The 13,663-nt window shown below is 42.7% G+C and overlaps 3 protein-coding genes across 5 annotated transcripts in view; all 3 read left to right on the top strand.

The window, feature by feature from the left end:
- The window catches only part of fhod3a (formin homology 2 domain containing 3a), a 58,224-nt gene extending 49,749 nt beyond the window's left edge, over positions 1-8,475 (top strand). For 2 of the 3 annotated variants that reach the window (XM_079176030.1, XM_079176029.1), the window contains exons 17-27: positions 904-1,044; positions 2,588-2,746; positions 2,849-3,031; positions 3,922-4,041; positions 4,287-4,448; positions 4,864-5,054; positions 5,440-5,644; positions 5,797-5,820; positions 6,147-6,354; positions 6,473-6,637; positions 6,934-8,474. In XM_079176030.1, the coding sequence (XP_079032156.1) occupies positions 904-1,044; positions 2,588-2,746; positions 2,849-3,031; positions 3,922-4,041; positions 4,287-4,448; positions 4,864-5,054; positions 5,440-5,644; positions 5,797-5,820; positions 6,147-6,354; positions 6,473-6,637; positions 6,934-7,016 (1,641 nt within the window). In that variant the 3' untranslated portion in view covers positions 7,017-8,474. Of the gene's footprint in view, positions 1-903; positions 1,045-2,587; positions 2,747-2,848; positions 3,032-3,921; positions 4,042-4,286; positions 4,449-4,863; positions 5,055-5,439; positions 5,645-5,796; positions 5,821-6,146; positions 6,355-6,472; positions 6,638-6,933 lie in introns of all 3 variants that reach the window. The other variant, XM_079176031.1, reaches the window with a different exon arrangement.
- Positions 8,476-8,478: 3 nt separating this feature from the next.
- Positions 8,479-9,990, top strand: LOC306708245 (glutathione S-transferase A-like). Its single transcript, XM_079176032.1, has 6 exons — positions 8,479-8,795; positions 8,975-9,040; positions 9,140-9,245; positions 9,348-9,466; positions 9,579-9,664; positions 9,750-9,990. The coding sequence occupies exons 1-6, from the start codon at positions 8,619-8,621 to the stop codon at positions 9,880-9,882; spliced, it is 687 nt and encodes a 228-aa protein (XP_079032158.1). The 5' UTR covers positions 8,479-8,618; the 3' UTR covers positions 9,883-9,990.
- Positions 9,991-10,104: 114 nt separating this feature from the next.
- On the top strand, positions 10,105-12,353 carry LOC306708246 (glutathione S-transferase A-like). The gene is made up of 6 exons (XM_079176033.1): positions 10,105-10,400; positions 10,967-11,032; positions 11,153-11,258; positions 11,438-11,556; positions 11,643-11,731; positions 11,812-12,353. The coding sequence occupies exons 1-6, from the start codon at positions 10,233-10,235 to the stop codon at positions 11,942-11,944; spliced, it is 681 nt and encodes a 226-aa protein (XP_079032159.1). The 5' UTR covers positions 10,105-10,232; the 3' UTR covers positions 11,945-12,353.
- The last annotated feature ends 1,310 nt before the right edge of the window (positions 12,354-13,663 follow it).

The raw sequence follows: 13,663 nt of genomic DNA, 5'->3' as shown, positions 1-13,663 counted from the left end.
AGGTACAACTTCGTGGTGCACATCATTCATCTAGAAGATAACTGGAGGCAGAGTGTCAGACTCGATTTACCATTAAACATTTTCTTAATTACAGTAACTTTTTCTCACCATATCAACCATGAAACCAGTTTGACATGTCATTGCAGGGTGAACACAGGTGTAATTAATAATATTGATGAAGACCCTATTCCATTTAGGTGGGCCAGGGCCCTGGTATTGTGCATGCTGGCTCACTGGAATGACTGTGACACACTGAATAAAACGGGACCATAATGCATTTGATCAACCTGTGTTTACCCTGCTTTGACATGTGGAAGTGGCTGCTGTGAAAAGGGCTCTGATCAGACAGAGAACGGTTTTGCAGATGGAAAATATTTGGCGTGGTTTTTATGCAGTATGCTGCATCGTTTTAAAATTGTTGCTAGGTGACCACGAGTGCCAACGTTAGCTTAACACAAACTTTGAACTCTACATTATGGACCACGCTAATTTGCCTGTAGACCTGCTGTTTACTGTTCAGATCATGGCAACTACGGTTTGTAAGCTCATAGCTCCGGGTATCCAGCAAAAGTCACCACAATGATAAAAAACGCTAATGATGTTGGGCGTCTTTCCGCTCTGAATTAAAGAAAAATTCAACTGGAGGCAAAACACATGTCACTCAGCAAAGTAAAAGCAGCCCAGAAAACACCTCAATTCATTGAAAACAATTTTAAAAAAGCCTCCCCAGGCTGCTAAAACGCGCTCTGTCTGATCAGGGCTATAGGAGTCATCACAAACACAATGCTATCATTTGTGGTTGTTTTTGTTGAGAGTCTCTCATTCACCTCGTTTTTACAGGAAATGGGAGTCTAACACATGCCTCTACCTAATTCAGTCATTTTTTGCTCTGTTTGTGATCAGGTGCGTCCGACAGATTCTCAGTACCAGGACTACAAGCGGAGGGGAGACACATTCTGGTCCAAACTGGAACCAGTGAAAATTGACACGGCCAAACTGGAACACCTGTTCGAGTCTAAATCAAAGGAAATACCAGTTACAAAGGTAAACAACCAGTGCCTGAACAGCCATCAGAGAGGTTTGTAACACTGGTTTATAATCTCACTGTGCGATACTGAATGTATGACTCGACTAACTTCCTCCTAACTATTAATCAGAGAATTATCCAAGGGAGGTGCTGTTAGCTGTTAGCAAAACGTTAGAGGATGCATCTTACAACTGTGGTGCAGCATTTTCAAAATGAAACTTCATGGCCCTTAGACTTTACATTTTTTTATTCCTCTGTGAGTCACCGGTGCCCAAAGGTGTTTGCTAAGGTGCCACACCAGATTAAATATCTGATATTTTGTGACTGATTTGGGGAAAGACTCTTTATTTTACAAACACCTTGCCTCTGCCAGCTACAAAGCTCATGGGTTTGGTGTCCATTATTTCCAGCACATGAAAGCTGTTGAAGGTTTTGAGGGTTAATCGTGGTCCCGTGTGTTCTGATCCTGATCAAACATGGGAGTTTTGAATCCTTCGTAATTCTCACAAAGCCTCTAAATAAGAAAAGTATGGTCTGCTAAAATAGGGTTCTGAACCCAGGCATCTCACACTTTGAACTCCTGATCCACTGATTCAAACCCACAACTCCCGTTAGAGCCGAACCGGTTAGTACCTCACTTCGGCTCGACATCTGGTCCACACATAATGTGACGATGTGATGGTGGTCTGCAGCTATAGTAGCGAAACAGCTCAAGCAAAGCTGTCAGTTAATGAGAGAATCCAGGATTTAGAGGACCACCACAATATTGAAGCCATCAAAGGTCAGAGCAAACTTAACTGATATTGTTTTAGCAGATTCTCTACTTCAGGGTATGTGGTTTTCTTACATTACCCATCAGAATGTTAAGTATGCGTTTTAGATTTTAAATATCAGAGATTGCAAGGTTCAAATCAATTTCACGTAGGTTTTCACCTAAGTGGTTGCTATATTTATATATTTTTTTGCTTGTTTTCAATGAATCAGATTCCTAACAACAGAAATATTATTCCACACAATGGTTACAATTCAATTTTGACACAGTACCTCCCATCATCAACAACTATGTTAAAGTATTTATATTTCTATAAGGTACTCAAATGTAAATATTAAATATAACAGTTAGATATAAATATTTTGATCCCTAAAAAGTATTCTTTAAAATTGAAGTCAGTCATTGCTAGAGTTGTACTATAGTATAAAACTTCCTAGCGGCAGTAACTAGCTCTTAGCACCTACTCTGTTACACTTTTATGTGCTGACATATTACGACTTCCTTCCATTTATAGCCTTTAATGACCTCAAGTGCTGGTGAGGTCATTTGTTCACATACAGTGACAATTTGACACCCACATAAACACCCACATATGGACTGAACTGTAACGCTATTTCCTGTTCCTACTAACCATATAATTCCCGCAGCTGCAGTCAATGTAACCCGAGTGACGATCCCTTTAATCCTCACCTGTAAATTAGACCACACAGGGAAAAGAGACGGACAGAGGGGCGAAGGGAGAGAAAGGAAGACCCAGCTGTGACGCTCTTTGTATTTCTGTGTACTAGAAAACAGCAGCAGACGGCAAGCGTCAGGAGATCATCGTTTTGGACTCCAAGAGGAGCAACGCCATCAACATCGGTCTGACGGTGCTGCCTCCTCCTCGCACAATCAAGACGGCCATCCTCAACTTTGACGAGTACGCGCTCAACAAGGAGGGCATAGAGGTGAGAGATGCAGACGATGGAGATTAAGGAAGGAAGTGAAACTCATCCTCAAACCTTTTGTCTTGTACATGACACCTTATCCCGCTCTGTGTTCGCCCCCAGAAAATCCTGACGATGATCCCCACGGAGGAGGAGAAGCAGAAGATCCAGGAGGCCCAGCTGGCCAACCCTGATGTCCCACTGGGCTCAGCAGAGCAGTTCCTCCTCACTCTATCCTCCATCAGCGAGCTCTCTGCTAGACTCCAACTCTGGGCCTTCAAGATGGACTACGAGGCAACCCAGAAGGTCGGTTTTTACAGACCTTCTGTTGTGATTGAATAAAACTATAACAATTTAAAAAGAAGAAAAGGTAGATACCTTTAAAGAGACTGCCAACGAGAGAAGGCCAAATCAAATGCCCATTTAAAATCATAATGAGCGAGTGAATGTTGTTTTATTAAAGCAGAAACAGACACATATGGCAAAGCCAACTGTAAAGGTTTGAGAAAATGTGCACAGCATGTGTGCATTTGTGTGTGTGTGTGTGTGTGTGTGAATGATTCCTCTAGTGCCGTGTCAGTATCAACATCCTTTTTAGTACAACATCCGCAAAGCATCAACATAGTTACATCATCACAAAGTATGCACGCTTATTAGCGGCACCTCGTCTTCCTCTGGCACAAGATGTTTTACTCGGGTAAAGAATGCATCCAGGAGGAGAAGTTCAAAGTCAAAAGCCGGAGAATGAAGTACACACCAGCCGTCCGTTGTTGTGATGTACATTTTACTGCTTTCCGCAGGATGCAGTTGTCTTTAATCTTCATGAACGGCAGGACTCCTGACCGCATCGTTCGGCAGAGCGGCGTTCCCCCGACTTGACTCTGTTGGGACGGTTTGGTTGTCGGAGGCTTAATGGAGGGCAACATACCGCGCAGGCACACAAACACATGTATACCAGAAAACAAACCAGCTGCACAAGAACAAACCCTCCGTGTAATCAGAAGCACGTTTGATAGCGAAGGCTGACCGAGACAGCAACCTTTACAACCACCCCGTCATGATCTCAAACAAGCGAGACGAGGTGCACCTGTTCACCGCTTTTTATAGCTGTGGACCAAAGAAACACATGTTTTTTGGGGAGTCTTAATTGACTCAGCTAATGATGTGTGTGCACGTGTGTGTTTTCCTCCGCTCAGGAAGTGGCAGAGCCGCTGCAGGATCTGAAAGAGGGCATGGAACAGCTGGAGAAGAACAAGACTCTCCGCTACATCCTCTCCACACTGCTCTCTATGGGAAACTTTCTCAATGGCACCAATGTGAGTCATGACCATTGCAGGTTCATCACACCGCAACGTAATGACAAGCTACTTTTGTAGTACTAGTTTGTAGCAATTGTAGAGAGAGTCAGTTATTTTAATGGAGTGTATATTTTCTTAGCCTGTAATTTGTATATAAAAAATTAAATCACATCACATTTTGGTGAGAACACATGTACCTTGTAGTAGTAGTCCAGAATTATTCTTTGCTCATGAGGTCTTTGGTTGTATGTCCACGTGTCCAGGCTAAAGGCTTCGAGTTGACGTACTTGGAGAAGGTTCCAGAGGTGAAGGACACGGTTCATAAGCAGTCTCTGCTGCATCACGCCTGCTCTGTGGTGGTGGAGAACTTCCCCCAGAGCACCGACCTCTACTCCGAGATCGGAGCCATCACGCGATCGGCAAAAGTACGCTCCGCACTCACGAACGGAAAGCTTGAAGACATGCTATGTTGTATACCTACAGTGTCAAATATTTTTGCCCTGCCTCTGCCGTCTCGAAAATGCACGTTACAGTGACTGAATTCAGTTATTTGTTCCATCAGGAACAGTCATGGTACAGTCAGATTGGTCAGCTAATCATGCTTGAACACACTGAATTATCTTGAAATGATGGATAATATATTAGCATTAAGTTATTGATGGAAGATGTGGTGAGTCCACTGGATTCCTGCAAGGTGTTTTGCAGTGTAGCTGAATGACATTGATCTCTTTATAAGATTGAAGCCATACAGTTACCAAGAGGACTTCCTACATGTTTTTTTTTTTTTTAATTACCTTCCCTCTACAAGTCCCTTATTTGTATCAACATCTCTCCTGTCAGGTGGATTTTGACCAGCTGCAGGAGAACCTGTGTCAGATGGAGCGGCGCTGCAAAGCCTCATGGGACCACCTGAAGGTGATCGCCAAGCATGAGATGAAGCCCCAGCTGAAGCAGAAGATGTCTGACTTCCTCAAAGACTGTGCTGAGAGGATTATCATCCTCAAGATTGTTCACCGCAGGATCATCAACAGGTAGTTCCCCTTCCAATGATCTCTCTTACACTTTATTGTATGTCTAATGACACCAACATTTTGATATCTCATTAAGAAATATAGACTGGATTATAAGACTCGTCATTCTTTTTAGCTACGAAATATAGTAAAGAAATTTTGTTTCATGTACTAAAAAGTTCATATCTAACGTGTCAGTAACCTGTAATAGTAATTAAAGTATAAGTGTCACATTTCTGCTGTCTAGTAAAACTTTGGGGATAAATCTTCAACAGCCTAAAATACACGGTCTTGTAACAATATTAATTGCATTACACACTGGGAAAATATTTCCCATAAGGACTTTGGAAAATTGACAAGAACATTTTATTTTCTCATTCTTCTTCCCCTTATCTCCTTCTCCCAGGTTCCATTCATTCCTGTTGTTCCTCGGTCATCCGGCCTACAGCGTGAGAGACGTCAGCGTTCACAGGTTTAGTAAAATCCTCAGCGAGTTTGCGCTGGAGTACCGGACCACCCGAGACCGCGTGCTGCAGCAGAAACAGAAACGAGCCGACCATCGCGAGCGCAACAAGACCCGAGGAAAGATGATCATCGACGTCAACGCCCCTGTGAGCACACACACTCTCACACACATTCACACACAGAGTGCCTTACACAAAGATGCACTCAGATCTTCAACTCTATTGTTCTCCTCTTTCCAAATCTACTGCTGCTTTTATTCTTCATTTTCTTTTACTTTCACTCTTTCTTTTCCCTGTAGTCTGATGATGAAGAGGAGAGTGAGGTATCAGCATAAGTGCTGAATGTCTGCATGTGTGTCTGTGCGTGTGTGTGTGTGTGGGTGTGGGTGTGTGTGTGCGTGAGTTTGTGTGCATGAAACCACTAACCCTGACTGGACCACTTTACCTCAAAGTTTCCATTTTCATTTTTATTGATTTTAACCTCTGAGTGGATCAGTGATTAAAGTAGAGTGGGCATTGTAATCTTAGTGTACAGGTTGGTAAGTTTTCCTCGATGCTTCAGTTTTGGCATGCTTGAGTCATCGCCTAAATAATTTTAAACACAAGTTGCTATTTCCTCATTCTCTTTCACTCTGTCTCTCCTTGTCAGTGTGGTCGGAACGGCTCCAGCAGCATGAACAGCGCCCCAAGTGGCAGTCAGGAGGTGGAGCATCCTCAGGGTCTGGGCCACACTGAGGACGTTGCAGAGCACGAGCACATGAAAGCCATACTGAGAACCAGCCTCAGCGGAGGTGACAAGGAGGCCAGCGGGGTGCCGGGGCTTCGCACACGGACAAGATCCCGGCCCGGGCGGGGAGGTGAGGCTGACAGGAAGTTCCTAACAGGGTCACACAGAGAAATTAACAGTAAAAGCAAGAGTCACTGCACTATAGAGAGTTTCTGTGTTCCGCGCATTAATCATTCTGATTTGTTCAGGTCGCAGTATGCCGGCAAGGACTCCACCTGCGGAGGACACTCAGATCTGTGGAGACGACTCTGCAGACGAGATTATGGAGCGTATAGTGAGGTCGGCCACTCAGGGTCCAGGAACCAGAGCCCAGCCCAGAGAGAGGAGGAGGTCCAGGGCCAACCGCAAGTCATGTAAGAGCTCCATGTTTACTTCTGCCCTGAATCCATAGCCTAGCACACACTCATTCTGAGCCTGTTTTTCTTATGTGGTGAGTTCACACTGGACACATGACAAGACAAAGAATATTATGTATAAACAAGTAGGCCGATGTTGATTTATCGTACAGTCTACTAACTCAAATAGCGATATCCTATGAAGCTTAGTTTATAGTACATACTGTATAAGTTAGTATTTAGTGTGGATCTGGGACACATCATCACAAATGATTAGACGATCACATGTGATATCTAATCTTCTGTCCTCACAGTGAGGCGGACTCTGAAGAACGGCCTGACCCCAGAGGAAGCTCTTGCTTTAGGACTTTCTGATTCTCCGGATCCACCGATGTAATCATCCAACCTCCAACCATCGAAGCGCCATCTCTGTCTGCCTTTGCCGCGCTTTACAGAGTTGTATTTCACCGGTCACAAACCCCTTTAGGTTTTTGCCAGCTGCTAATTTTTTTTTGCCTGATGTGTCTGAGTGATAAAGCTGCAGCCATGATTTTTTTTTTTTGTAATGCAACACAAAGAAATATATATTCCCGAAGAAAAAGTGGAAGGGAAGAAGGAGAACTGATGTATTTATGAATGGATACTTTTTTTTAAAACCCAAGCATATATTTGAAATGTTGCATTCGTCCAAAGGGATATTTTTTGCTTGTGAGTTTCTGCAGCTGTGACTTCTTTTTTTTTTCTTCATTTATTTAAGCTGTGAATTTCGGTTGTAAAGATGAATGGGCTGAAGAACAAGTTTGATTTCTTCTCTTATCCCGTTTCAAACGATCCCCAGAGATCACCACAAACAAAGAGGCTCACTAAGAATTGTCCTTTGTGAAAAGGCAAATGTTTGCTTCTGCACATTTGACAAGTGACGAGTGTAGTTATGTGTAGTAGGAACGTGAAAGGTTGTCAATGTGATCTGATGTGCCTTTCATTTAAAAGGGATGATATTGTACCTTTTCTCCATCTCTCCCTCTTGTTTCAGTCGCATCCTACTCCTCAGATGACTCATAAATGTCACGTTCACATGTGTAGTTATATCCAGTGAGACTGTTGATCACAATTCACTCCTTTTTGTTTTTTGGCAAAATATTTATTTGCAAAGCTCAAGACATCTTGCACCTTACACAACATTAATAGTTTCTAATGCTGAAATGAACAAGTGATTCAAAACACAGACAAAAGGACGTATTTATCTCAGAGGAACTGTTTGTAAAGTGTAAAAAGATAGAAAAAGATAAAGACATTTTTAAAATTGTAATGATCTATTTTGAAGGACATGCAGAGAATTCTGCATAAAGATGTGTAAATGCCCTTATCAGCTGCCAGGTACTAAGTACTGTAGTACTACAGTGTGCATGTTTAGTGCGGTTCATGTGATGTATTATTTTTGTAATTTCTGTAGAAACTTGTATTATAGTCTGAGAGAAAGGGTAAAAAAAGAGGCTATTCTGTGAATTGCAATAAAAGATCAATGAAAGATGTGATCATATAGCTGAAATATGCGTTTTCAAAGCATTGCTCCGTGCTGAGAGAGAGGAGCAGTATTTTGGGCATTTACTCTGAACTCTGTGGTCACATTGTACTTTGTATGAAGTTTGTGGATAATCTAAAGTCTCCTCTCACAGTACAACAAAGACAGGGAAATATTGCTGCATAAGTATAATGTGGTGAGCTGAACATGAAGCCACGGTTACGTACACTTTCACTTGAAATGCTGTGTATGCACACTGCAATAAAAAAAACAAAAAAAACATTGAGTGAGAAAAAAAAAGCATGTGCATGTCAATTCTTCTTCACTGCTTCCTGAACGCACACTCGAACACGTCCCTGCTGACCAACCTTTGGATTAAAGAGGGGCCATAAACTCCGCAAACTGCTTCTCACTTTACTCGTGCGGTTCATTGTTGGGTCCATTGCGTTCTGCTATTGACCACTTCTGTCCGTACCCATGATGTCCGTGGCCAAGTCGATGAGTCTGCTTTGGGGGGCTGGATCCCGTCCGTGCTGGCGAGTGATGATCACTCTGGAGGAAAAGAAGCTGCAGGGCTACAAACACAAGCTGCTGTCTTTTGAGAAAGGAGAGCACAAATCCCAGGAAGTCTTGGAAATCAATCCGAGAGGACAGGTGGGTTTCAAACTCAAACTAGAGGGTGCAGCCATATTTAATGTCTGCGTGACATCATGTTATTATACAGGTTTACTGACCACGCTCTGCATGTAGACATACATTTGGCACAAACTCCACTGCACAATGACCAACTTTAAACCTTCTTATGCCAATGTCATTTATTTTCTTTCTGCCAGCTCCCTGCGTTCAAACACGGAGACAACATACTGAATGAGTCCAGTGCGGCATGTTTATACCTGGAGGTGAAGTGTCAAAACTAAACATGGAATATGTTGAAAATGATAGTGAAGCAGAGGCAATGTTTATGTTTTGTTTTTGGTTGTTGTCTTTGCTTGTGATAGAATCAGTTCAGGTGTCAGGGCAACAAGCTGATCCCTGACAGTCCTGCAGAACAAGCACTGATGTACCAACGCATGATGGAGGGTCTCCCCCTCACTGATAAACTCAGTAAGAAACACGCACCCTCCCACGAACACCGAGGACGCGATGCACAGAAGCACCGCACACAATCACACGTTATAGTAATGTTCATATTATCGGATGTCTTAGATTCAGTCGTCTACTATGAAAGGTTTGTTCCTGAGGAGGAGAGACATGATTCTGCCGTAAAGAGAAACAGGAAGGCTCTGACCACTGAACTCAAACTCTGGGAGGATTACCTGAAGAAGGTATGAGCAGCACACACACACACACACACACACACACTCACACACACACACACAGACATGTACATTCACTATGCTGACAGCAGTGTTTCTTTCGTGTGATTTCTGCATCAAGGTGGCTGCAGGCTCATACCTGGCGGGAGCCTTCTCTTTGGCTGATGTGATCGTCTTCCCAAACATTGCTTATGCGTTTCGTTTTGGGTAGGCGTCAGAGTTCAGTGACGGATGAATGAGCCCAGACTGCTTTGTTTTTCAGTAATGTCATGAACCTGTTTCTTCTCTTTAGGCTCTCTGCTGGATGTTACCCCAAACTGGCCAAATATTACAGCCTGTTGAAGGACAGACCCAGCATTAAAGCCAGCTGGCCTCCACACTGGCTGGCCAGTCCACAGGGTTTTGACATTCTCAAGGATCTCTGAAACACATAAATGTTACTTGAACGGCAAAAAAACAAATTATTAAAAAATATAATTTTCAAACAAACTCTGTATTGATTTATTTATTGTAATTTTGCCATGTATAATGTATCCAAATAAGACCAATATAATAGCTATGCTGAAGGGAAATTATAGGAAAGGACCTACTTTGTAATACCTCCTCCTAACCAGTAGGCGGCGGTAGACGCCTCCATTACAGCCTGAGATCCCCATAAACGGTGGAAAGAGTAACAACAAATTTTCTTCCCATTTTCTTGTGCACAATTCTCACCTCGCCGTGCGGTCTCGTTTCGGCAGTGACAGGCTTACAGGCTGCTACATCTAAAAAAACCATGGCCCAGGACATGACTCTGCTGTGGGGCACCGGCTCTCCTCCCTGCTGGAGGGTCATGATCGCGCTGGAGGAGAAGAACCTGCAGGGCTACAACCAAAAACTGCTGTCGTTTGAGAAAATGGAGCACAAGTCACAAGAAGTGTTAGATATGAATGCCAGGGGACAGGTATGGAGTAGCTTAAATCCACCGTGACCTGTAAAATAATAAAAATAAGGTTAGACCAGCTGTGTTAACTAACGTTGCCCTTAACGTTTCCCTTCTCCCAAATGACAACCGCAGCAGATATTCAGTTCCACCTCCCCCACCATTTTTTTATTATCCCCGATAGCTGTGCTGTCTTGTAACGTGGCGCCTGTCTTCATTCAAAACTTTATCAATATAACAATTTTCCAATCTCACCCACATGCATACATAGAGTCTGAAACATATGCCTGTCGGCGTTTAGACTAGTCACGTGGACGTGTCATTTAATTCGGCTTAGGTTGAATTCACCCGGCGGCAGTTTAACTTGAACATTGAAATGTACTCACTCAAGTGCCTTTTCCTGCAAAGTAAGTTTATTTTTCTTCTACAGCAGGTGCATGCCCACTTACAAGTCTTTACACGTGCTTTATGATCCGTGCATTTAACCAGTAAGACAGGATTTAATTTACTGGGGCCATGCATGGTGATAGCAGGTAGTTAACCCTTGAAAAGTCTCTCACACGATAACCTGATTGGTTTTTATTAAGCTTCCCTCTTTCAAACACGGAGACGTCATCGTGAATGAATCCTATGCAGCCTGTTTCTACCTGGAGGTGAGTGAGCCGGTCCATCCACTAACTGTCATTTTAATAAGCAATTTGACAGATAATCAGCACGAAATTCAACGTTATGACGTGTGACATTAACTGTGTGTGTCTTTTTCCCTCTTGCAGAGTCAGTTTAAGTCCGACGGAACTAAGCTGATCCCAGACAGCCCTGCTGAACAAGCACTGATGTACCAACGCATGTTTGAGGGTCTCTCCTTCTACGAAAAACTCGGTAAGGAACAAATAAAAGTCCCTCAAATTCCCCTTTTTAAAACAAATACAGCCAAGAGTGTCTGGAAGTTATTGTAAAGAATAAAATAAAGGGTATACGTGTGGCTTTGTCTTTAAACAATGAATTATTGATGTTTTGAAATGCTACACTTAAAGCACTATATATGTGTGTGTTTCTAGGTGCTGTTATCTACTATGACTGGTATGTCCCTGAAGAAGAGAGGCATGACTCAGCACTAAAGAGAAACAAGGAAGCTCTGGCCACTGAACTCAAGCTCTGGGAGGGTTACCTGCAGAAGGTAGTGTATGTACAGTACACACACACACACACAAACATGCATTGGCACGTTCAAACTTACCTTTATTTTGCACCTTCCTTTAAAAGCTGGGCTCTGGCTCTCACCTGGCAGGACCGTCCTTCTCTCTGGCAGATGTGACCGTCTTTCCAACTGTTGCCACTCTTTTCAGATTTGGGTAAGTGAGAGGAGGCCGGAATGAGGGATGTGTGTCTCGACATGGCAGTTGAAATGTCTCCTATACCTTCTTTTCTTTAGGGTGTCTGCCGAGCGTTACCCTAAACTGGGAGAGTATTACGACCTGTTGAAGGACCGGCCCAGCATCAAAGCCAGCTGGCCTCCTCACTGGCTGGAGAACCCCAAGGGACAAGACACACTGAAAGACATCTGAGAGCCACACACACTTTAGAGCCAAGTCTGCCTGTACTCTTTTAGTTCCCATAAAAAAGCTTTTGTTCAGTTTGTCAAATATAATCCAGCTCTTTAGTTATTCCTGATAATGAATAGGAACGTAGGTGTTGAGGTTAACAGTAAGAAAACAACAGAAAACAGAAATTTGCTTCTTTTCAAACTAGCTTCTATTTAAAGGTTTCTGTCAAAGCTTTGCCAAGAAGTCAGTTGATAAGCACAGGCTTTATTCAACTGCAGCATGTGATGTTTTCAGAGTACCAGGCACAGCCTGCAGGCAAACGTTCTAATTGTGGCGTTCATGACATGGCAGTTTTTGTTGCCGAGATACATGGCATGTACACTTAACATCGATGTCTGTTGATGAATACATAAAAGTCACTATAACAGCAGTTTCAATGTGTTTTGAGTCGTCCTTTGATTTAGTTTCACAGGTTTCAACCTTATTTCTTGTACTAAATAACCTCCACTACAGCGAACAGGTCTTGTAGGCTTTGCATATATATAAACTTACTTGTGAACCAGTTTATTGGATATACAACTTAACTGAAACATGAGCCAAATAAAGCCAAGATGTCACTGCTGAGTAAGACATGTGTTAGAGTGTTGGACTATAAACCCTTAATGTTAAGGTCAAGTCTAGAAAGAAATAGAATCAGGTAGGTGGAGTCCTGACCGACTGGTTTTCTTTGAATGGCTGTCAAAGCTGGTTTGCTCTGCACAAAGGTAAGTGAAATGCCCTGTGCTGGCATGACTTTGCATGCAAAATCATTTACATAAAATACAAATTCTTTAAATGTTATTTCAAGTGCAGAGCTTTCAGACCTTCACAGCAGCTGTACTGTACTGTTGGTCTATTTATCACTTAAATACATTTGCCTTTGTGGGCATGCACCTGCTGTAAAATAAGAAAACAACTTGTTTCACCATTGCATAGCCGTTGCTGCGCTCTAATGTGCCGTTCTTTGTAGGAAAGGCACTTGAGTGAGTACATTTCAAAGTTCAGATTTTCCATATAAAACTGTCTGGGTGAACTTAACCTAAGCCGAATTAAATGACACATCCACGTGACTAGTCTTATGCCGACAGGCCTGTTTCAGCCGCTACGTATTTCTGTGGGTGAGATGGAAAACATTGATACGGTTTTGAATGAAGTCAGGCGCCACGTTACAAGACAGCACATCTAACGGGGATATTAGAGAATGGTGGGTAAGTTGTAACTGAATAGCTGATGCGGTTGCTATTTGGGAGAAAGGGAACTTCATTATTGCGACACAGCCTTTAACATTTACAGCATTCATTAATTCATCCTTTACATTAAGAGTTCTAACAGGACCAAACCAGTTACAACCATTTACATTCTGTTGCTAACTCTGGGACAAGATGTCTCCTGTATGTGTGACACATGTGATTAGGGGAGGCAATAGCCTCAGGAGTAGCAGAAAAGAAGCTGAAAAACTGTGAGATTCGGCTTTTCCCCCCAGCGTAGATACTGGGAGACGTAACTGGTTTGGTCCTGTTAGATCCAGAAGCACTATATAAGGCTCAAGTGACTATGTTACATAAAGTGTCTAAGCAGTTTATATGTTTAATCACATCTAACATGAAATAAAACAGTTTATATTCTTATGGTTATAAAAAGCAAACAAGCTATCTGTTGTGATGGTTATGCTTTCATATTGTTCTACAGTCTCTTAACAAC

The sequence above is a fragment of the Pholis gunnellus genome (genome assembly GCF_910591455.1).
Source record: "Pholis gunnellus genome assembly, chromosome: 16".
NCBI classification, from domain to species: domain Eukaryota; kingdom Metazoa; phylum Chordata; class Actinopteri; order Perciformes; family Pholidae; genus Pholis; species Pholis gunnellus.
Note: the sequence above shows the minus strand (reverse complement) of the source record. Positions and strands in the feature narration are given on the sequence as shown.